This window comes from Passer montanus, unplaced genomic scaffold, assembly GCF_014805655.1.
Source record: "Passer montanus isolate IOZ18808 unplaced genomic scaffold, ASM1480565v1 scaffold128, whole genome shotgun sequence".
Taxonomy (NCBI): Eukaryota; Metazoa; Chordata; class Aves; order Passeriformes; family Passeridae; genus Passer; species Passer montanus.
The window spans coordinates 267,719-291,566 of record NW_024359610.1 but is presented as its reverse complement, the minus strand read 5'-3'; the positions used below and the strand labels follow the sequence as shown (position 1 = coordinate 291,566).

General features: G+C 43.3%; 1 protein-coding gene across 12 annotated transcripts in view; it reads left to right on the top strand.

Annotated features, from left to right (window-relative positions):
- PKP4 (plakophilin 4) overlaps positions 1–23,600 on the top strand; it is a 54,817-nt gene extending 31,217 nt beyond the window's left edge. For 2 of the 12 annotated variants that reach the window (XM_039698587.1, XM_039698594.1), the window contains 19 exons: positions 365–399; positions 4,502–4,633; positions 4,786–4,976; positions 5,774–6,332; positions 7,962–8,153; positions 9,590–9,794; positions 10,787–10,919; positions 11,974–12,187; positions 13,110–13,293; positions 13,601–13,718; positions 14,185–14,376; positions 14,517–14,690; positions 15,509–15,659; positions 17,962–18,157; positions 18,934–19,018; positions 19,126–19,243; positions 21,211–21,342; positions 22,006–22,079; positions 22,530–23,600. In XM_039698587.1, coding sequence (XP_039554521.1) covers positions 365–399; positions 4,502–4,633; positions 4,786–4,976; positions 5,774–6,332; positions 7,962–8,153; positions 9,590–9,794; positions 10,787–10,919; positions 11,974–12,187; positions 13,110–13,293; positions 13,601–13,718; positions 14,185–14,376; positions 14,517–14,690; positions 15,509–15,659; positions 17,962–18,157; positions 18,934–19,018; positions 19,126–19,243; positions 21,211–21,342; positions 22,006–22,079; positions 22,530–22,781 — 3,337 coding nt within the window. In that variant the 3' untranslated portion in view covers positions 22,782–23,600. Of the gene's footprint in view, positions 1–364; positions 400–4,501; positions 4,634–4,785; positions 4,977–5,773; positions 6,333–7,961; positions 8,154–9,589; positions 9,795–10,786; positions 10,920–11,973; positions 12,188–13,109; positions 13,294–13,600; positions 13,719–14,184; positions 14,377–14,516; positions 14,691–15,508; positions 15,660–17,961; positions 18,158–18,933; positions 19,019–19,125; positions 19,244–21,210; positions 21,343–22,005; positions 22,080–22,529 lie in introns of those variants that run through there. The other 10 variants (XM_039698593.1, XM_039698595.1, XM_039698600.1 and 7 more) reach the window with 9 other exon arrangements.
- The last annotated feature ends 248 nt before the right edge of the window (positions 23,601–23,848 follow it).

Below are 23,848 nucleotides of genomic sequence, written 5' to 3'. Positions count from 1 at the left end.
TGTGCAGTGCTGCTGGTGGCACACACTGCTGTGGGCTGTCACTGACAGCATAACACCTTAAACAGCAGTTTGTGTCATAGCTGGTGCTCTCACCTGTCCTGCTGCAGAGAGGTTGCACTGCCTGGTGCTGTGATGTACAGGAAGTTACCGTGAGTAATTCCCACAGACTAACAGGAAATTGAACTTAATATACACTGGTTTGGTTGTCAAGTATAAAGCACTGAAGAGTGATATTTACATGGACTATTTAAGTTTTATCTGCTGGGGGGTTTTGTAAAGGTTTCTATGATTAATTAAAAACAAAATAAAAAGTCCAAACTAACCACAAGGTTCATTTGTGTGATAATTTTTTTTCTTTCTGCAGCTCTACTGAGAAGTCATTTCCTTGGAGATCCTCAGGTATTATCTTTTATGTACAATTTGCTTTAAGCCCAAGTAGATTTATTTTCTTGGCATTCATTGCTTGTTTTGACACAAATGGAACATTAAGCAGCAATGCTACATATCTTTCCCAAGTGTCCTTTCTAAAGTATGACATTAATGTTTTCTTTGTCACATATGGGACATATGTGTTCTCTATGTTACTGTAAAAGGTGCTTGAGCTTATAGGTAGTTGCAAGTACTTTTCTTGTATCCTTGTGCCTTTGCATTTCTGTGTGAGCTGTGACTCTAACACAAGGCTTGTCATGTACTGGGTCTTCCTTGCAATTAACTAAAATTTACTTGTGAGTCTTCCCCTTGTCAGGTAAGGAGCATGAAAAAATACTGCATGTTTTAAGCTTGAAAACTGTTTGTTTGTTTGTTTTTCTTTTTACAGATGTTCTTTCTTAACTGAGAAAAACTCTAATAAGTGGAGGTTTTTCTGAGAGTGCTTTTTCTACTTTTGTACCTTGACGTCGTGTGAACTTTCTTTCCAAAATAAGCATTTTTCTTGTACTGCTACGTCAGCTCCTGGTTATATTGGGGGAGAGGGTAGGAGTGTATCTTCAAGGTGGCATTCCCTGGTCTGTTGAAATAATCCTTCTGGCCCTGACAGGCAGAGCACAGAGCTCTGACAGGTTGTGTGCGTCAGTTGATGTTTGACATCGCAGAGTTGCTCTCTGAACTCCGTGGGCTCTGGAGTGATGGGGGCATGTGCAGGAGCCACTGCAGGACAGGCACGGACAGGGGCTGCTGCAGGTCACATGTGCTGGGTGACCGTGTGCTCTTGTCATGCTGGCCAAAATGGGGCAATCCCAGTGCAGCTGGCATTGTAGGGTGAGAGTTGCATGAACCCTGTTCTGCACAGCCTTGCTGTCCTGCTCGTGCAGGGTGCTGTCTGCCCTTGCAGCTGAGTGGCTGCTGCTCAGGGACCCTGTCTGCTGCCGCTTGCTCAATCAAGCATATTCATAATTACCATCATTGGCATTACTTTATACGACATTCCTGGGTTTTGTATTATTTGGAAATTAAGCTCTTAAACTTGTGCATAATTGTATTTTCATGGTTTCTGTTGCTGCACTTGGGTTGAGGCACGTATTAGCTTTTTTCCTTTATTTTAAAGCTAATATTCTCAACAGCCTACTTGCACTGCCATTTAACTTTTGCTAGTCATGGTGGTGCTTTTCAGGTATTCTTTCAGCAGTGGTTTTAAACAAAAATCAAATTTGTTTTTTCAAGTAACTGAGAAACAAGTCTTACATATTTTTTCAATGTGAATGTTGGATTTGTGGGGATTGTGGGTTTTGTTTGTTCACAATTTTTAAAATCACATTGTTTCCCCTTGCTTATAATGTCCCAATGATGTTTCACAACTGGTACAGATTTTACTGAGAGCTCTCAGGTGTTGTTTTACTTATTTATTTCAGCCAGTTACATTCCACTGCTTTATTTCCTCTTCTGATATCCCCATAACTTACTCACTTTCTTCCTTGACCTTATATTAGTTTCTTTCTTTCTTTCCTCTCTCTCTTTCTCTCTTTCTTTCATCCAGCTCATGTTTATTTTCTTCTTTAACTCTCCCTTCACATTTGTGTATTTTTCTTTAGAAATCTCATGTGCATCTCCCTGCTAAGCAGTCACTTGACATATGGCCAAAATTCTACTTCTGTTTTGATGTTCTATGTGTTAATGCAAACCTAGATGTGTATTTCACACATCTCTATGTTCAAAGTAGCCATTCCTGAAGTAATTGCTCAGAAGTGGGCATGTTGGAAAAAAAACCCTATTTCTTTCTTAGAAGTTCCTGATCTACGTTTCATTTCCTGTTTACATTTATGCTGTGATTGTGGTTTGATTATAAGCTTTTATTCCCCAATTCACCAGGAATCTTTGTTTTGTAGAAGTGTCACTAGTTGCTTTATGAGCTGTAATCTGAAAATACTGAAGATAAAGATGGAATAAACCACTGTCTTAAATCACCTTTTCTGTTACTGTAGGTAGTGGTTTATGTCAAAAGCATCAGTGGATGATAAGATGTGACTGTAGCTAGAATTGCTTTCTGCATCAGTCGAATTATACAGAATTTTTCACAGAAATATAAAGTGATGTTGTTTTGCAGATGCTTATAAATAGAATATTAGATCAGCCATTTATAAGAAGGGTATTATTTTATTCAGGGCTTTCCTCCTGTTTTATGGTAGCGGAGTCAGATAGAAAGACAACAATTCATTTTATTGTGCATTCTTGCCTTTGTTAAACAGCCTAAACAATCTTTATTTTTTAGCCCTATGAAGGCTTTGGGCTGGTGAGCAGTGTATGATGGGAGCGAGATTGGGCTCAAACCTCTGTCCTGGGAACATCTGCACTGAACAGCACAATTGGACCTTATTCTTCCTGTGTCTCTCCCCAAACTGATTGTCAGTTTGACATTGATTTAGTATCATGTAATATCCAGTAACTGAGATAATAGGGCCTTGTATTAGATAAACAAAAAGATTGAAGATTAAAGTATTGAAGTTGGATGTAATCCTAATGTGAATGTCCAAGTCCTCCAAGTGTTTTATTCCAAAGAACAAGCAACACCCACTGGTGGCTGTTACCATCTGGTGTTGAGCTGGTGTAACAGGCTGTGAAGTCAGTTCTGGCAGTGTTGGTTCTCTGGATCATTTCTCGGCATACTGATGATTAAACTAATGGAAGTGTAGTAACACTTCTTATTAAATCTTAATTAAATTTGGTCATAATACTCCTAGTAAAATAACTAGCCTCAAATTTTACAAGCTAGTTTTGACCTAAGAATGTACTACTGGTAAATAACTGCTGACTGCCTAGGATTTCTAGGATTTATTGATTTTTTGAAAAATCTGACTAGTGTTCAAGCGTTCTCCATAATAGCAATTGCTGAGTAAGATTTTATGGCACATTATGCAGGTAGTGAGACACCAGAATTTTGTGTGCAGCCACTGGTGAATGCCAGAGTATTTCTGTGCATCAGGCATCGCTGCCCAGGGCCCACAGCTTCTGGCACCAACCAGTCTTTGGGGCTGAGCTGGTGCTCCTTGGCATGTTCCCATTGGATTTGCTCCAGGCTCTTTCATGGATTTCTGTGGCAAGAATTTACCTTTCAGGTGTTACCTTTAAACATAACCTCCATTGCCTACTCTGCTTCCTCAGAGAGGTTTAGCTGGGATATTAGGGAAAGTTCTTCATGGAAGGGCTGTCCAGCCCTGGCACAGCTGCCCAGGACAGGGTGGGGTCCCCGTCCCTGGAGGGGTTTAAAAGCCGTGTGGATGTGTCACTTTGGGATGGTGGGGCAGTGCTGGCCTTGTGCTGGGGGAGCAGCTGGGCTCCGTGGTCTCAGAGAGCTTTTCCAACCCAAACCAATCTGTGGTTCTGTATTGCATCTTTGCTGCTTGCTTAAGATGATAACTGAATGCTTAATATTTCTGTTAAAATAATGTTGATTCAGTATCCTCATCTTTGTCCTTTTTCTTCCAGACTCTTTTTCCTTTCCTTTTCTAGGAGCATTGCTGTGCTTCCTTTGCCTTTCCTTATAACACTGTCATTTGTCTCAACAGTTCATCTGGCATTCTTGGAACTGAAGTTAGCTTAAGAGGCAAATATTTAGATATTAGTTTACTAAGAAAAAATTTAGAAATTTGCAGCAACTACTGTTCATAGTACACAGACAGGGATGAAATTCAGCTCAGCCTTTTACATCTTTAATCTGTATTGATTACAGGCTCTTAAGGCAAGGGTAGCTATCCACTGGGTACTGCAGCACAGTGGCACAGTATTTCTATTCTTCAGAGTGTACTAGATAATTAAGTAATTTTTCATTAAAATAGGTTGGAACATATGTTTGAAAAATTAGAGCTGTAGAGCTACATCAAAACTTTCAGGTAAAAAAATTCTCAGAGATTTCTATTAGCATTCTGTTCATTGTGTTTGGGAGATGATACCTGTCTGCCAGTAAACTGATTGTTTGGTCCTCCATTAGTAAGAGGAAATGATCATTATTGAGTTTGCAGGAAACTTGCATATGAGACACTGGATTTATCTAAATAATTTATTCTTTCAGATCCTCCGCCCACCAGTGTAAGCAAACCCCAGGTGTCAGAGGGTGTTCACACCAATGCCTATGATATTAGGACAGAAGCAGAGCAAGGGACTCTCTACTCACCAGAGCAGACATCTCTCCATGAAAGTGAGGGTCTGTTGTGTGCATTTTAAATATTAGAATATATTTTTGTATTGACAGTATAAAAATGTAATACAGTTATGAATGCAACAAATAATAAAATTATATAATACTTGGTGAACTTGTCAGATGATTTTATTCTTATGCTGGTTTCATATTTACAGGGTCTGTAGGTAACTCAAGAAGTTCAACACAAATGAATTCTTATTCTGACAGTGGTTACCAGGAAATAAGCAGTTTCCATAACAGCCAAAACCTGAACAAGGCAGAGATCAGACAGCAGCATTCCCTTGGTGGACCCCTCAACAACCATGATGTGAGGAGCTCACGCGCCGAGGGGCAGACGTCAGTCCAGGTACTCTGACCAGTGCAGGGTGCACCTCTGGCTGTGCACGGGCTCCAGCAGGCTTTAGAGACAGTAGCTGTTTAGCTGGGCCCCCCTTTCTATGGGCTGGAGTTAATGTTACAAAATTAGTTTTTGTTAAACGCTTTCACTGGTTAGGAAGCGGGAATGGCTTGCAGCAGAGACTCCTTTGCTGGGATCAGCACTTGTGATCTGGGTCATTCTCTGGAGCTGAAGTGAAGTAGCACTCCTGACTGCGCAGTACGCTGCTATTATCATATCAAGAAAGTATCACTCACTCAAAATTCATTGTGAAATGGGGGAAAACCTTCCTAGAAGTTAGCCTGTATGTGAGCATAGTTCTTAAATGAAGATGCTACTTGTGTTCCTGTACATTCTGTGGTTTCTAGCTTTTCCCTCCTTTTTCAGTAAGTGGAATGATAGTAAGACAGTAATTGTTAGAATATTTCTGGATTATACCAGAACTCTTTGCATTATTACTGTTCCTGAATTTCCAGAGTCATTGAGTAGTGAGGAAGGAAAGCATAGGTGAAGATTAATGTAGCAAGCCAAATGAGAATGAGAAACAGGTGGGTTTTTAATGTTAAATTGTCATTTTATATACAAAGAAGCATTGGTTAGAAAAAAGTTACAGGGAAACTTGAAGGAATTAAGTTTAGGGTAGAAGGTACACTCCAGCTGCCTGTATATACCATTAAGTTGTGTGCATTTCCTGCTGACTTCTCTGTCTTACAGGAGAACAATATCCACTCTAAATTATAAAACTCATAAAAGTTTCTGATTTTCAGCAGCCTTCAGCAAATACCAGTACCAACCGTGTGATGAGACGGGTTAGCTCGGTGCCATCCAGAGCGCAGTCTCCCTCCTACGTGGTCAGCACGAGCATGTCCCCGTCGCGGGGGTCGCTGCGGACGTCTCTGGGGAGCGGGTACGGCTCGCCCGGCGTTGCTGAGCAGAGGTCGCTGCCTTCCCACGCGTACTCCTCCACCACGCTGCCCGTGCAGCGCGCGGGCTCCCCGTACGCCGCGCACAGGCCTGCCTCCCCCTCGGCCGTGCGCCGCGTCGGCTCGCTCACCTCGCGGCAGGCAAACCCCGGCAGCGGCTCTGCCCCCTACCAGACCGCGGGCAGAGTCGGCTCTCCGCTTGCCCTGACTGATGTGCAAACCCGAGTGGGTTCTCCATCCCAAACTCAGCTGGGATCCTCCTCCCCGAAGCGCTCTGGCATGACAGCAGTTCCACAGCACTTGGGGACGACGCTGCAGAGGACAATTCATGACATGGAACAGTACGGACAGCAGTACGATATCTATGAGAGGATGGTCCCCCCACGGCCAGATAGCCTCACAGGTGAGTAACGGGCACAGACCACAGCTGTAGAAAACCCAGAATGCAGTCCTGGTGTTGTAGCACTGGGGCACAATGGCAGTGCTGGTGTGGTGTCAGGTCAGTTGTAAACACTGATGTCAAACATTGTGTCAGTTGCAAGTTCCTCATGAATACTGGCTTTATGATTATTAACTGCTAGACATGCATTGAATTAAATCCTATTATTTAAGTTGCTAAATGAAATTCTTAGTCTTACAAAGGCATGTCAGCATTTTCAGAGATAAAGTACATTTAAATGTGTGTGCAGGCTAAACATAAAGTAAAGCATACTAGCCTGGAAATAATTTTATGTCTAGTTCTTTCCTAAAATATATAGTATATTACCACTGAATATTAGGGATTTTTTCCACTGATATTTCTAGACTATCTTATACTGCAAGTTAAATATAGGATAACCATTTTAATACTAGCTTAAAATAGAGCCCTAAAAGGTAGAATCTATTCATCTGAGAGGTAGTTCTTGTTAACGTGCTTTACACTTGAAGTTTTGTGTGTTACTGATTTTGTTCTGACCTTCATCTGAATGAGTACAGACAAGGTGATTTTCCAATTAGACCATGTGCCCTTTGAAACAGATGGCAATTTCTAGTTTTTCTTTTGAACCATTATAGTGCAGGAAACTCCAAAATGCTCTAATTCCTCAGTAAAAGATAAAATGTGTCTTCTCCCTCACCTCTGTTGCAAGACTTAATAATATGCCAATTTGATAAGGGGTTGGAATGAGTTTGATGGGAAAGGCCCTGCTGCCCTCTTTGCCTGCTCAAGTCCTCTCTTCTCACCATGTGTAGGTGTGTTTTCTTAGTGATGGCCCAAAGCTTTCCTTGCAGATGCTGTGGCAGAGTAGGTCTGGGATTTTGGGAGGGGAGAATACACAGATGAAGGATACATTTTGTTACACATCACTACTCCAATGTACTTTTGAAGTTGTTCTGTAATCTCAATCATTTCATCATACTTGCTTAGCTCATTTCACATATTCTGCTGCTTTGATAACTGCCAGAACTTTAGTGTCTGCAGTGATAATGCCAAAGTTGACAAAGTTGTATACATTTTGTATGAAATATTAAATATATAGCAAGGTGAAAAATATGAATCCACCTGCAGCATAGCTGTTTATATATACTCACATCATGGACTATTAAAACCTTTATAATGATTTTTCTCCATGTACTTACATTTCTGCTGCCACTATCAAGCAGATGTTTGCTCTTAGTGCTATGGACTGTTTCAGGATTACAACCCCTTTAGGCTGTGTCCTCTGTCATGACAGGATTTCTGTCAGGTCCATACTTACCCTGTTATTGCTGAATCTGTGCACCATGCGTGCTGACTCAGCTTTTATTCTCTGTGGTTTAGGCTGTAAATGATACCAAAAAATTAAGTCAGAAAATTTCAAGTTGTTAGTGCATGGACAAAACTTTTGGTGAAGGAAATGCTGCTTTGTCAGCGAGCCTTTCAGTATGGGCCATTTCATGTACTGGTAGGTTTAAACACCACCTTTTCTTGGCTAAAGGAAGAAAGATTCAGTCCTGGGAGCTCTGTTGCTTTGCTGAAGAAGGGCCACAGGCATGTCCCTGTGCTTGGTTGCAGGCCTGAGGAGTTCGTACGCGAGCCAGCACAGCCAGCTGGGGCAGGAGCTGCGCTCGGCGGTGTCCCCGGACATGCACATCACCCCCATCTACGAGGGCAGGACGTTCTACAGCCCCGTGTACCGCAGCCCCAACCACGGCACCATCGAGCTGCACCACAGCTCCCAGGCCGCCCTGTTCCGCACCGGCTCCGGTGGGTGACGGCCTCGGCTCCTCCGAGCCCGCTGTTCCGGGGCACGGGGAGCAGGGGGAAGGACTGCAGGGTATCAATTAATGCAGACAGAAGCTAGGATGGAAGGACTTAAAAGAACCTGCAGGAATTAAAAGGCTCTTGCGATGTTTGCAGGGAATGCTTGGGGCTATACATCACTGTCAGGCTGGGGTCAGAGTGTTTTCTGTTTGATAGCACATGCACGGGTACATCCCAGATAAGTGTGTTCATGACACACAGAATTTATTGCTTCCTCTCTTGCATTCTCTGTGCATCTCTCTCTTAAGAACTGAGTTGGTTCATGGGGTTTTTTTATTCATCAATACAGTAAAACAAGAGCTTGCCTCTAAAATTACCTACTGCATCTTTCACTGTAAAAATACTGTTTTACCCAACTTCTCAACAAAGCATAATGGTAAATGCTACAGCTGAGGATTGTCTATTGAAACCAAAATATTCCTCCAGTATCTCACAGAAGTGCCACTCATGTATTATGAAGAGCATAGGCATTAGATTAGTATTAGGATTTATTTTCTGTAGAGAGAAATGTAATGCATGTTGCAATGCAGTTTGTTCTTTAAGGTTGATTAATAATCTGTATAGTGGTTTCCAAAAACTCTTAAAATATTAGAGTGATTTAGTTAAGTAACTCTCCAGAAGTATTTATAGAGAACTGTCCGATTCATATGCCATGTTTTCACACACTTGAAAATGCCTTTTTAATGTTTGCTAATGTAACTGCAATACTAAGAGAATAGTGCTGAAGGAGCAACCAGCTTTTGCAATTCTCCTGCTTTCCACAACCTAGAATAAATGGAGTTTGTCAGGATGTGGCAATGAAAAAATATAACTAGAAACTGGAATTCTTTGTTTACTTGTCCACTTAATACCACTTTCCTTGGAAGAACAAGAGCCACCACAACAGCTCTGTTCAAACTGCAAGACACACGTTCTTGTTCCTGAACTTCTCAGTTTCATCTTTGCAATGATCCACATGTTACCTTTTGTCAGGGGAAGTATACGTGTAGTTAGGAAAAGCAAACTATCATATAAATAATATGAATTTTTGTTTACTTTTTTTTTTTTGGTACAGTTGGAGAATTGATATGAACTTTGAAAACATTTTGCACCCAGATTTCTGCTTGTTGGCATGGGATGCATTTCCTACTTTAAATATTTGTTGAGGGAAGCTGAGGCACGAGTCTGATCCCACCAAACCTTTCATTCTGTAACTAACCTCTCCATTTCCATGGGACACTGAGAAATTGCTCCATGCAATCTGGCATCAACTTGCAACGTGGAGCACAGTACACATTTTCAAGACTGATGGTTTTTTTGCTTGCACTGTTAAGTAGGGGTCGCCCCTTCTCTTCAGCAGGCATTGTTACCTGGTTGTTCTTGACACTGTTTTATCCTAGGCATGGGTAACCTGCAGCGATCCTCCAGCCAGCGTAGCACCCTCACATACCAAAGAAACACCTACGGGCTGCCCACGGCGGCCACGCTGGCGGAGCCGCTGCGGGCGGTGCCCTTCCGGCTGCCCGAGCCCGGCTACGGCCGCCTGCACCCCGACGGCGGCACCACGCGCTCGCCCTCCATCGACAGCATCCACAAGGACCCCAGGCAAGTCCTTCCCAGTCAGCCCGGCTCGTGTAAGCACATCTCCGCCTTTATTGCCGAAACAGCAAACACGGGCTGCTTCTTGCGCTGAGGAGAAACAGCTGTTCCACGTTTTATTATTGCATTTTTCTTTCATGTTTCTTTTTATGGAGAAATTATTACAGGGAACGCAACTTTGATGAGATTTGACTGGATTATTGAAAATATTTTTTAGTAACCTCTAACACTGTAGTGAGTTTTCTTTTTCTATGAATGGGAATTTGGGCTTGAAAATTCAAAAGTACAGACCTAATTTATTTGAATGAATTTTTTATGAACAGCTTGCTTAGATTTCAAAACAAAATAAGTATTAAAACTATTTATAAATGTGCCGTTTTGAAAGTGAACACACGTATTTCTGCAATAGTTATTGGTTTGATGTTGCAGATATCTGTGCACAGTGTGAGCCTCTGACAAGCGTAGTATCGTCACTGTCATTTACTCTGGACACTGCGCTAAAACCTTGTATTTCACCTGGGAGTATCAAAGCCCTGGCCGTGCACAGCTTGGAAGGACTTATGTGCATATTCAGTGTGGATTTGGAATTAGTAGGAATTTCAGTCCCTCCTTGGATTGCTGGTTCACTGAGAAACCAGCTCATCCTGGAGGAGCTGGGCTGAGCTGTGCCTCCAGGACTGTCCTGGGGACATGGTGGGAGATTTTGAGAGATTTTTTATAGGTTGAAATGTTTGAGTTGATGTTACTTTAGTGATTATTTGTATTTGTGTGGTCCATAAGCCAACTGAAGCACATGGATATAGTGTTCCTTTTCCAGTTGGAAAACTAAAAGGTGATGTGACCCACTGCTATCCCATTATACCTGGGTTTCCTTCTAGCCCTCTTGCTCCAGAAAAAAGCACATTGTTGGAAAGCCATTAAGATGCTGCAGTACTCGTACTTGGTAAACCCCCATCCTTTGTGAGTAATGCCTTCTCTCTGTGTGCTGTCCACTGAAGGGAGTTTGCGTGGCGAGATCCGGAGCTGCCGGAGGTCATCCACATGCTCCAGCACCAGTTCCCGTCGGTGCAGGCCAACGCAGCTGCCTATCTGCAGCACCTCTGCTTTGGGGATAACAAAGTGAAAACAGAGGTAGGTGCTGCTGGGGCTGCTCTTCCAGGGCAGCGGTACCAGGAAAACTAGGCCTCTTGCCTCTTCCCTTTTTCTTCATCATGACACCGTATTTGTGACCCTCCTGTGTTCCTGTGCCTACCAGGTGGATGCTAATACTGAAGTGCCTGGGGGTTGTAATTATGCACACTGAGATTCTTCCTGTCATAAGAGCTGCATGGAAATTCTATGGAAATCTTTTACCTTAAAGTTGTCATCCAGCAGAACTCTAAAGTAGATTTGCCAGAGCCTGGCTATGTGTAACCTGTTGGTGACTGGAGACAAGAACAACCAGGAGCTCTGGAGTGCTTTCACTGGTTTTTATCAAGGTGTTTTAAGGCATCCTAGGGAATGAGTGAGCTGCCAGGCAAAGGAAAGGAGCCCAATCCTAGAGAAACATGGAGGAAACTGTTTATGCCACTGTGATGTGGGGGCAGAATACATCTGGGTGAACATTCAGATTATTATTGAAATCTCTTGAAACTTTGCATTCGAAGATCTGCTGTTTTTGCAAAGCAGATGTGACCTGTTAATTTGAGGGAATTTGCCTTTTCGTTTGCATGATCTATGTGTGTGTGCTAGATGTTATTTTCAGTATAAATTTTATTTATGTTAATAAAATGTTGGTGCAACTTTTGTAAGACGATAGCCCACATAATTCACTGTTGCTGGGAGATGAAGAGGTGGTAGTTTTGATGATCTGGTGACGATCACAGTGATAATCAGCTCTTATTTCCAATATTCCCTAAAAACATATTCTGGTGTATAGGAAATTACTTTTAAAACTGGAAACAAAATTGATGCAATAACGATCTCTGAACACAGCAAGTGTCTGAAAAAGACCCTCAGCCTTTGCAGTGGGGTGGAGGGAGAGGTTCAGTCCCATGTAGCAATCAAGTCAATAAGGTTCAGCAGCTGCTTCTTCTGGAAGTAGAATGGGAAGTACTGTTCTCATAAAAACAAAAGCCTTTTACATCTGTAGAGTGAGGTGGGTGAGATCAGTGGGTGCTGATGGTCCTGACATTCCACTTTCCAGGTCTGTAGGCTAGGAGGTATCAAGCACCTGGTGGATCTCCTGGATCACAGAGTCCTGGAGGTTCAGAAGAATGCCTGTGGTGCATTGAGGAACCTCGTTTACGGAAAGTCCACTGATGAGAACAAAATAGCCATGAAGAACGTGGGAGGGATACCTGCCCTTCTGCGGCTGCTGAGGAAGTCAGTCGATGGCGAGGTCAAAGAGCTGGTGACAGGTAAGCTTGGAAGGGAAATTAGCAGAGAGCTGTAATGCAAGATACTCTTCTGGACACTTATCTTGATCAGTTAAAATAGCACAGAGTGTAGAGTCATTGGGAGAAGTGAATGCTGAGGTAGTTGCACTAAAGCTCCACTTAGGATGGATTTTCCCTCATATGAGTCTCCTGCACACACAGCAGGTATTTCTTTATTGATTCTGAACATTCGTTTTATTACAGGCTTTTTTTATCTTTTCTTGACAACAGCTTTAAATAAGATCTTGCAGAATTCATAAGATGGATCCAAACTATGTAAATGTGTATGGCATTTAATCTGAATTATGACCAAGGATGACTTCTTCAGAAAAATTATTTAAGCAGTGTTTCATGATGAAAAAGAAGATTCAATGCTATGTTGAGCATGTTATTTGTATATACAGTTCTACTGGTAATTTATGTCAGGTTTCATACTTCTGTATCTGAATGTCATGTATGGAGACTTTCCCTGGCAGGGGACTAGGGATCTCTGCCCGAGGATAAAAGATGGATAGCAGTTCCATGCAGCTAATGGGTGGATTGGACATGCTCTGGACTAGTTGCTGTTGTTTCCAGGAAGAAAGTTTCCGTAGGATTTTTATATCCTTTCTTGTATGTTCAGCTCTGCTCCTTAGTACCTGATATCCCTGGTATGTGGTGTGAGGTAGCAGGAATGTCAGGGCAAACCTTATCATTGGCAAAAAACCAAACCAAAGCCATGCCCTCCTGCACTGGTCACTTTGTTCACCTTGCTTTCCTCCTTTTTGGATGCTGGCTCTCCACGTTCTGCCTGCTCTAGAATCACATCACATATTTAAAGTAATGTCTTTTAAGTTGTCAGTGTTGCTTCATGTTTGTTTGCCAAGGGTCTGCTGACTTTTCTGCTCTGGAAATGTCTTCTAAGGGGTTCTCTGGAACTTGTCTTCGTGTGATGCCGTGAAGATGACAATCATTAGAGATGCTCTGTCCACACTGACAAACACTGTGATAGTGCCCCACTCGGGATGGAACAGCTCCTCCTTTGATGACGATCATAAAATTAAATTTCAGACTTCCCTCGTTCTGCGCAATACAACAGGATGCCTGAGGTATTTGCTCTTCTAGAATACTCCCTTTTAAAGAGTAATCATGTTATCCAGCAGGTCTTTCTTGTATTGTAATTTTAAAGACAAAAGGAATTGTTTTAGTTGATAAATTACAGAGTTCCATCATGTAGACAGCTTTTCCAATTGTCCTTTTTTCCTAATAGAAAAATATGAAAATTACCAAGTTAGTCACTAAGAGTTGCTAACCAATTACTAATCAACTGCATAAAAACCTTCTGCAGACTGTCTAATAAGTGATTATCTGTAAGTCCTTACATACACCGTGCTCCTTTGTCATTCCAACTTTCAGGAACCTGAGCTCCGCTGGGGAAGAGGCGCGAAAGCAGATGAGGTCCTGCGAAGGACTGGTGGATTCACTGCTCTATGTGATCCACACCTGTGTGAACACCTCAGATTATGATAGCAAGGTGTGTGCATGTCTCATCTACAGATACTTTAGTGCTAAACTGTGTGTCTGATCTTGGGGCTTTGTATAGCTCAGCAGAGCATGGTGATGTCCTCAGCTCAACTGGCCTCACTCCCAGACCCAGGTTACTGAGGCACAGCCAAACTCAGCTGTGTGCACAGGGTCACCTCTTGCTTTCAGTGCTACTGTATCTGTTCCTTAATGAAACAGTAATAAGCTCTTATGCCTTTCATTTTCAGAATACTAAAGAATAAGCCACTATAGCAGAGACCACTCTTATAAATACTGTCAGATTTGAGAGAGATTGCATTTTCCCAAAGAAGCAGCCACAACACAGCCCAAGGCTCAGCATCAGAGTTTAGCACTTGTGCTCCCAGTGCCTTTTCTTCTCTACTGAACTGGTTTGATTTGGTTTGTGTCTGTGTGAGGAAGAGCTGGTGACGTGGTGTCTCTCTGGTTTGGTTCAGACAGTGGAGAATTGTGTGTGCACCTTGAGGAACCTTTCCTATCGTTTGGAACTGGAGGTACCTCAGGCACGGCTGCTGGGAATCAATGAACTGGATGACTTGTTGGGAAAAGAGTCACCCAGCAAAGACTCAGAGCCAAGCTGCTGGGGGAAGAAAAAGAAGAAGAAAAAAAAAACTTCCCAGGAGGATCAGGTTTGTATTTTCAATGTACTGCAAATACCTCAGATGGGTTTGGCTCATAGTGGGGGAGGACACAGCTTGACAAAAACAACCCTACATTGGATGAAAATACAGAGGATTTGTCCAGTTACAAATCTGCATTCCTTTCTCAGTGGGATGGAGTTGGCCCTATCCCAGGATTTTCCAAGTCTCCTAAAGGGGTGGAGATGCTCTGGCACCCATCGGTGGTGAAACCATACCTGACACTCCTGGCAGAGAGCTCCAACCCAGCCACTCTGGAGGGCTCTGCAGGATCACTCCAGAACCTTTCTGCAGGCAATTGGAAGGTATGGGAATTCCGTTCCTCCTCCTCTTTGTAGTCCAACTGCTTTTTCTCGTAAGACCCTGGAATCTGTTTGGGGGGACATGCCATTTCCTCGTGTGCATCTGAGCATTCCCCTCTTGTCTGTGCATTAGTGCTCATGTGCTGCAGTCATGTTTCCACAGTGAAAAGCCTTGGCAAGAGCAGGGGCAACAAGAGCCATATGGAAGCTGGCCTTTATTTTAAATAAACAGAAAAAGCTTCTTCCAGCTTAATCTTTTGATCTTATCAGAACAAAACAATTTTCTGGCTTCTTCTAGCTGTGAATTCTGGTAGGGAGGTGCTGTTGAAATAAGACCAGGACAAATAAATTTACCTTATTTCCATATTCCATTATTTATTTCTATACATTCTGTCCATTGCATACATAATGTGCTACAAAAGCAGCACATGAGAACACTATATTGTGTCATGTATTTGTTATGGAGAAATTAAAAAACACAGCAAGCATTAATTTCTTCCTTTGCTTGCAGCAAGCCAGCTAAGCCTTTTTCAGTTTGACCATTATGTAATTGGTATTAAAAAAAAAAAATACAAGCAAAACCCAACCCCCTTGCTCCCTTTTCAATAATCATCATCTATTCAGATACTTTCTCTCTTTGTAAGAGGAATGAGTGAAAAAAGGCAAAGAGCCAGCTCTTTGTAATCACAGAAAAAGCACACATCAAACATGTCCTCTTTCATTGGAAATGACCAAACATGCTTGAGAGTCCCAGTCCAGCCCGGGGCTGTCTCAGTGTCAGGGCTGTGGAGGGCTGGTGGGTAACCGAGGTTCTGTGTCAGTTCGCAGCCTACATCCGCGCTGCCGTGAGGAAGGAGAAGGGGCTGCCCATCCTCGTGGAGCTGCTGAGGATGGACAACGACAGAGTGGTGTCATCTGTGGCAACTGCCTTAAGGAACATGGCCTTAGACGTCCGGAACAAGGAGCTCATTGGTACGTACAGACCGGCCCCAAGAGAGCCAGAAAAGAGCATCCAGTTGTAAGAATCCAACTCCTTGTAACTGTGGAAATACTCTGAACTTTGCAAGAACCCAACTGATAGGGCTTTACTGGGAGTCTGTAGACTACTATGCTGGTTTTGTGGCATTCCTCTCTGCTAAAAAGCTTAGATTGTACTGCCTGATGAGTATTATCTCCCTCATTCAGGTTTACAGTGGCAGAGAGAGTAGTTTGAGTAAAACATTTTCCTAAAAACACCCTTTCCTGTGGACCATATTTATCAACAGCACCAGGATGTCAGGCCTTGGGTGGGAAATCCACAGTCAGATTGCACTAATGGGACCAGCACACTTGATGTTTCTGTGTCACATCAGTTGTGTCACGTAAATGAGTCGTCCTGACAGCAGCAGCTTTCCAGAGCAATATTGCCACATTAGTGTGCTGCTGGCTACCTTTCATGGGTGGGAGTCAGCTTGGGATGGGAGCCAGCCAAACCAGACAGAAAACCATCAGTGCCAAGGGGGATGGAAACACAGCCCTGCTTCCTTGGAGCTCAGTGCTCACCTGCTTGGGGGGTGCAGGTCTCCCCTGTGTTCCTGGGGGATGCAACGGCTCTGCTGCCATGACAGCCATGCTTTTTTAACAATCCTGAACAGGAAGAGAGGGAAGAAATCTTCCCCAGCAAAACACAGATATAGAGCATCATCTGTGTCTTTGCTGAACTAAGTCATCAACAGAGGTGCTCGCTAGAAAAACTTACTGTCTTTTCAGTTCTAATATTTAACCCCTTAAGCATTCATCTGTGCCTTTTTTATCTAGCATTAAAAAACCCAACAAAATGACAGTCAGCTTTCCTGCCTTTCCTGCCCTGAATTTTCTCAGTCTGTTAGTGTTGAACATGCTTCAGCCTCAGGCTGCTGTGGCTTTAGTGAACCCTGTTAACAAATGATGTGATATAAAAAGTCTCATTTTTGATACAAAAGCATTTTCTGTGTCTAGAATTGTGGGGTCAAGCGTATAACAACTGTTTATAGAGATAGGAGGATCATTATTCTCAAAAAGAGAAATACAGGTGGACAGAACTTGGTTATCTGTTTCTGAAGCTTCTGATCTGGGACATTCAGAGTGTGTTTTCCTGCAGTGCAAATGTTACACATGAGAAATGTGTAAAGAGAGAATCCTATTCCATAGCACCAGCCCTGTGCAGGTCAGATTCAGGTGATATTCTCTTGTTAGGATGTTTGTTCCATTCCTGGCAAAACTTTTCAGCTCAGGAATGGTCTTCCACCTGCTCCCTCTCCCTGTCAAAGCTGTACCTCTGAGAGAATTTCTGGCCTCAGACACTCTGAAACAGACCATTGGATAAAACATTGCCAGATGTGAAGCAAGTTCTGCACTACCCCATGCTAGAAATCATCTTTAAGAGCTTCTCTGCTGGTATAGGAAAGGAACAATGGGCTCTCAGAGTCCATTGAAGAAGAAAATGAGAGGTGAGGACTCCAGCAAATCACAATATATGTTGGAACGTGCAGCATGTGGCTGAGCTTGCTAAAGGGCTTGCAATGGCAGGGTATTGCTGCAGACACCGTTGTGGGGATAATTTCCCACTGAGTGTCCTTTTGCCTGTAGAATTCCTTTTTGATTCCTTTTTGTTTCCTTTTTTCCTTTCAGGCATATTATGCAAATAGATACCAAATGACTTTGTGCAAAGCTTCTTCATTATTCACTGTTACGTGCAAATACATGTCTACTATAAAATCAATTAATCATTCAATTAACAGTACAGCCCAAACAGGAAGAAACCTTGACCTTATCTTAGTTACTGTCCCTTGTGTGCAGCTTATCTCTGGCATCAGTCAGCAGCTGGAGCCTGACAGAGCTGAGAGCTGACAGGTAGCAAACAAGCTGAACAGAACATCCAGAACAAAGAATTTCCAGTTACTGTAAGGATTTCTTTAATCCTCCCATAGACGAAGCCCAGCAATGTGCATTGCACTGTCAATCATAAGTGGCCTAATATTTTCTCTTTAACAATTCTTCTTTCTCCAAATAATTACCATTTAAAATTGTTCCTTTTTTAGTGCAAAATTAGCTTGTCATACATTTAAGCTAAAAGGAAAAAAAAATTCAAAAATTGTCATGTGGTCTCCCTTGGCTCTGTGTAAAATGTGAATTCTTTGCAGGTTTTGGTACTGTGCTGCTTCTCACTGCCTTCAGCTGCAGTTTTATGCTGAGTCCTGCAATGATGAAGGACGGACGTGTGGTTTTGACCTGGTTCTGTGGTGTGTGTTTGCAGGTAAATATGCGATGCGGGACCTGGTCAATCGGCTGCCAGGAGGCAACGGGCCGAGCATCCTGTCGGACGAGACGGTGGCTGCCATCTGCTGCGCCCTGCACGAGGTCACCAGCAAGAACATGGAGAATGCCAAGGCCCTTGCCGACACTGGTGGGATAGAGAAGCTGGTCAACATAACAAAGGGAAGAGGTGACAGGCAAGTAGGCAGCAAAGATCATACCTGAGCTGTTTGTGTCCATTTAAAATGCTTAAGAATGTGGGAACTGCTTTTTTGAGTGCAAAAAGATCTGCCTTTGCAGTCTGGGTCTGAGGAGCTGTCAGCTGGAGTCTCACTGGGAGGGAGGAGGCACCGGTACCGCTGTCTTGGGCAGTGCTCTCTGTCTCAGCCTTCTGGAGGCTTCTACAGCTGCTCACAGTAACCATGGTCATGGGACCTGTTCACGTTCAATGAGTTAGCCAGTCACCTCTTCAACACCTACAAGATTAGGAAAATATTTGGAGCTTTTCCAAGTCAGACTCTGTGGGCACCTTTGTCAGGATGTATCCCAGCAGCTATGAAATGCACCGAGTGCAGCCCTTTGGTCAGTGGGAAGAGAACGTGGCCAGGGGAATGCCCTCGAACAGCATTGCCAAGCAAGTGCTGGCTGAGGGGAGCTGGTCCTGCCCACTCTATCAGGGCTCCAGGGAGGCCAAGAGACAAGTTCTGTGCAGGCACCGTGGTTGTCTAGTGGAAATTAAACCTGTGAGCGTGTGGTGGGTCAGCAGCAACAGGAGACCCCTGTGGCTGGTGGATGGGGCAGCAGGAGCCGCATCTCGTGGTGAGGCTGCTGCTTGGCTGTGCTCACGCTGGTGGTGCAGAGCCTGGTTTGCCCCACAGCAGCAGGTTCAGGCTGTTACAAAGCTCAGGAACACTGTTCTTTTGAAGCGGAATTCAGTGGCTTTCTAACACTGCCATATTCTTCACCTCCTCAGGTCCTCGCTGAAGGTTGTCAAGGCGGCGGCCCAGGTACTCAACACGCTGTGGCAGTACCGCGACCTCCGGAGCATTTACAAAAAGGTAAATTGTAAAATTAGCTTACACTGGAAAACGGTGCCGCAAAAACTCCTCATTTACTTATAACTTGCAATTTATTCTGATGTGTTTTTCTTTTTGCCACTCCATAGGATGGATGGAATCAAAGTCACTTTATTACACCAGTATCAACACTGGAACGAGAGAGATTCAAATCCCATCCTTCTCTATCCACAGCCAATCAGCAGATGTCACCTGTCATGCAGTCAGGTCAGTCAGGAAGGGGACTTGCTGTCCCATGTTTTTAACTCAAACACCTCTCTATTTTGTACTAATTCCATTTAAAACACAGAGGTCAGGCTGTTGCTGTTTGGTGTTTGAGCAAAGTACTTCACATGCTCTGAGTGCTCCCTGAACTGTTCCTGCAAAGTGGAATCCTCAATGAATAGAGCTGGACGTTGGTACCAACCATTGCCCCGTTCAAAGCCACTCCTCCTGTGCTGTGTGGGGATAGGGAAGTGGCCTCATGGAACATGGGGACCTCGCAGCATAAACAGCAACACACCCACAGTGAGGAGCTCATTTTCATTCCCAGCTGTGTCATGTTCCATAAGAATGAGCAACCAAACCCCAAACCTTACTTTTCTGACTCCTCCTTGTTTATTTCTCACCTTTGTTCCTTCAATGTGTTCAGTGCTAGGATTTAGATCTTCAAGACAGCTGATACAAAACCTACCTGAAGCCTTCTATTTTGTTTTTGTATGGCATTTTATTTTACCCAATTTACTCTTCTAGAGACTATCTAGAGCAGATCTCTGTTAACACTGAGAAATACCTAGCTACTGTGACTGCTAAGATTGGTGACCAGTTCCTACAACACTCTTGTTTAATTACTTCTTTACATAAAAGTAGCAACCCCCACACATTCCTTTATGACATGGTTGACTTGAAAAACAAGGACTCCACCAGGGATTTGTTTTCCTACAAGAAGTAAACCTGTTGTTGTGTTTGTGCCAGAGTTCCTCTCACCCACCAAGGAAGCAAGTACAGCTTACACTCAGGGAATGACTGGATTCTACCCAAGTGTAAAAGGATATTCTGACACCAACTGTCAAATTTCTATCTCGGCGCTTTCTCTCCCAGGACACACCAGCAGAACAATTGTGTTACTCCAGTTCTTTGAATGACAAGTAGGAAATAGATGAGCAGCTCTAATTTAATATTCAGAGGATGTTGTATTTGAAAGAGGGTTTAGTAAAAATTCCTAATAGGAAGTGTCTGCTTTTCTGCTCTAGAGCACAGCCAAGCCCAAGGGAGTCAGTGGAAGCTGGTGAAAGGCCCACATCCCCAGAGGGGCTGTGCAGCATCGTGCTGAGCACAGCAGATGCCTGTTGGAGCAGATACGCTTGGCCTGGAACAGTTGTTCTCGTTTCAGTCACTTCACCATTAAAACAACATTATTATGTTGACCCGTGTCAGACTTTTAACAACATGGCATATTTAGCCATGAATGTGCCAGAAAAATACCAGCAATTAAATTATCCATAATAACACAGAATTCTGAGCTATGATGTAACGGACACATCAGTGGAAGACGATTATCATTGAACTAATATTTTGAAGCAAATTTTATAGAAATTGTTTTTACCTATTTTACTCCCATTGCTGGAGTCTTTCTGAGCCAACAAAGCCCAAGGGATGTGTGCTAAATCCAGGGAGGATTTAGGACAAACTTCTTACAATGGCAGTTGAGATTCAGCTGCTTATTGAGGAACACAGTGATCCCTTTCTGGGATCTCCCCATGGCCATTGGCCTCCCAGAGCACACCGTGCCCAGGACTTACCTGTGTATACAGAGGTCACTGAGGCCAGGTAGGTTGGGCAAGTGACAGCGTGGCCTTAAGTATTGTGTTTAAGTGTAACTTAGATAAACCATCACCATTAGCAGAGGATCATCTTCTGCCTCCACACAGGTGATGTCCTGGGCATGGTAAGGTGCCATACCTGGGCTGTGAGTGTCACAAAATCCCCTGTCTGCCTGTGAGCACCTCAGTGACTGCCCCTCGCAGTCTCTGGTACCTTGCTGGCAGCTCTAGGGTGTTCACCCAGGAATAGCTCCGGCTGTTCTGTCCTTACCCACCCCCTGGCTGTGAACACTTGGAGCAGGGAGTGGTGAGGAAGGCTGGCTGTGCAAAAGGCTTTTGTTGTCAATCTTGAGAACCTCTCTTTCCCATCAGTTGGCAGCACGTCCTCGTCCCCGGCTTTGTTGGGAATCAGAGAGCCTCGCTCCGAGTACGACAGGACGCACCCTTCTATGCAGTATTACAGCAGCCAGGGCGATGTCATTGCACATAAAGACATCTACACTGGTAAGAGACCAGCTGAGCATCTTCCTCGTGGGAAGAGTTCACAGTCACACACAGACAACTGCATTAGCGGGCTGGTTGCTGCCAGCTTCTGCTTTCCCTTTCTGTTCTTTGTATTCCCTGGCGGTGGCACAGGGCAGGGTGTCACCAGTCTGCTGTTCTCTGTAAAACTGCCCAGTACCAGAGTAAACACAGATCCCTTCACTGGGAGGTGAGGGGTGGTTGGAGTTCTTATTTTTATTTAAAATACTAGTACAGAGAAATGTGTTATTATGTACATTATGTTATAAATTTTAATATGCAGTTTTATGTTATTATATTACTAAATTATATCAAGATTTCATATTTTCTCTGATCTCTCTTTTCCTTCTTACTATGTCACACAAGTAGCAAAACAATAGATAACAGTAACTAAAGAGAAGGAAACTCCTTGCTTTAAAGATTTTCAGTCTGTAAAATGAGAAACAGCAACATAAGCCTCCTGTCTTTGCTGTAACTGCTGCTGAGGGGCATTTGCCATCATTCTAATATTACACTGTATCATTAGCAGGTACTGAAATCTGCAGATTTAATAGTGTGGGTGCTACATAAAAGGCAAGATAAAAACCAATAGACTTGCAGCTGAATGAATAAAGACTGAAGTTGCATTAAACTTTTTTCTCCCAGGTTCTAGCAAAGCTTCACCAATTTACATCAGCTCCTACTCCTCACCAGCGAGAGAACAGAACCGGCGGCTGCAGGTGAGCCCAGAGGCGTGTTCAGGTAGCGCTGCTGCCCCGGCTCAGCAGGAGGGGCAAGCCTGGGGCCTGGGCACAGTGCCCTGAGCTGGCAGCGCCTCAGGGCTGCTGCAGCCTGGCTGCTTCCATACGAGTCACGTGTTTCAGCACCTTCTTACAGTGATTTGAGCTGGCTTTGGGCTGGTTTTGGTAGGTATGGCCAGGTTCTGTACTTATTGTGCTTGAGCTCTAAAATTGTGCACTTTGGGAGTTACTCGCTTTGAGTGATGTAGGAGGAGACAGCAAACTCAGGGGCATTTCCTCCATTTCCCTGGGTGCATTTCATGAAGGTTTGAAACCTGCATTACTGTCATGGATAGAGTTGCACTTGCACTTTTCTAGTATTAGAAAATACTAAAGTATTTTCTCTGCTAATTATATTTTTGAAAGTTCATTTTGATATCATTTGACCAGCAGCATCAGCAATTGTACTACAGCCAAGAAGATAGCACCAGGAAAAACTACGATGCCTATCGGTTGTACCTGCAGTCCCCACACAGCTACGAGGACCCTTACTTTGACGATCGAGTTCACTTTCCTGCTACTTCAGATTACACAACACAGTATGGACTGAAATCAACCACCAATTATGTAGACTTTTATTCCACCAGACGATCTTCTTACCGAGCAGAACAGTACCCAGGCTCTCCTGACTCCTGGGTGTAGCACCAGAGAGAAAAACCCAGCGTGCTTCTTGTCTGGCTTGAGAAGGACTGGAATGGCCCCGTGTTGTTTTGGTTAAGAAATATGAAAGTGAAAGAAAAGAAGGAAAAAGGATGGGTTGTTGTTTTTTGGTTTTTTTTTTTTTTGCAGGGGGGCTTGGTTTTGCTTTTGGGGTTGTTTTTTTGTTTGTTTGTTTTTGGTTTTTTGGGGGTTTTTTGAGTGAGGAATTGTCAGGAGAAAAAGCTGGCAGGGATGGTTTTGCTCTGCTTAGGTGTTAGGTATCATTACTTGTAGCTCCTGTAGTCTGGTGAGGGTGTGGGCGATGTGATGAAAGGTTTGAGAATTGAGTATGATGAATTTGGAAAGCGTGTAGGTCAGAGCAAATTAAAGCTGATTTTTTAAATGTGAATAAAAGTCTTGTTCTGATAGTTTGTACAGAAAAAATCCAATGGCTGCCCTTGTTTTATTGCTATTACTGAATGTCAGGATTGTATGCTACTGCGTCATGTAAATTTCTTTGTTGGTGTAAATATGGAAATGCCACATTGGTCTCAAGTGCCATCCATTTGTAATGCAGTGTGTCATTGGAAAAGGAATTTGAAACATCATGCACAAAAAAACAAACCCAAAACCAAGAAAGTGTTGTGAATTCTAAGAGGAAAAGACCCCAAATTTTAAAAAATGAATGGCGTAATTTTGAAGCACAAGTCTAGTCCAGTATATCTACATTTCTCCCATTCCCTGCCTATTTCATAAGGAACTTCACTGCCATTTTCTATGCACATGGAATAACAATAAATATGGAAGTCTCATCCATGGAAAGCTGTTCCCTGTTCATTTTTTTCTTATTATTTTCTCTGTGTGATAATCAGAAAGAAATACCATGAAAATTAATTCTAAATGCATGTTCTTAAGCAGGTTAAACATATCAAAACATCTGGGACATTTTCCCAGCTCTCTCCAGTGGAAATGTCCTGAATGTGTCAGGCTGGTGGCCCAAAGAGCTAAATCCAGCACCTTCCTACCAAGATTCCTCAGACTTGTGATTTTACTTTTGGTATTGGTAATCC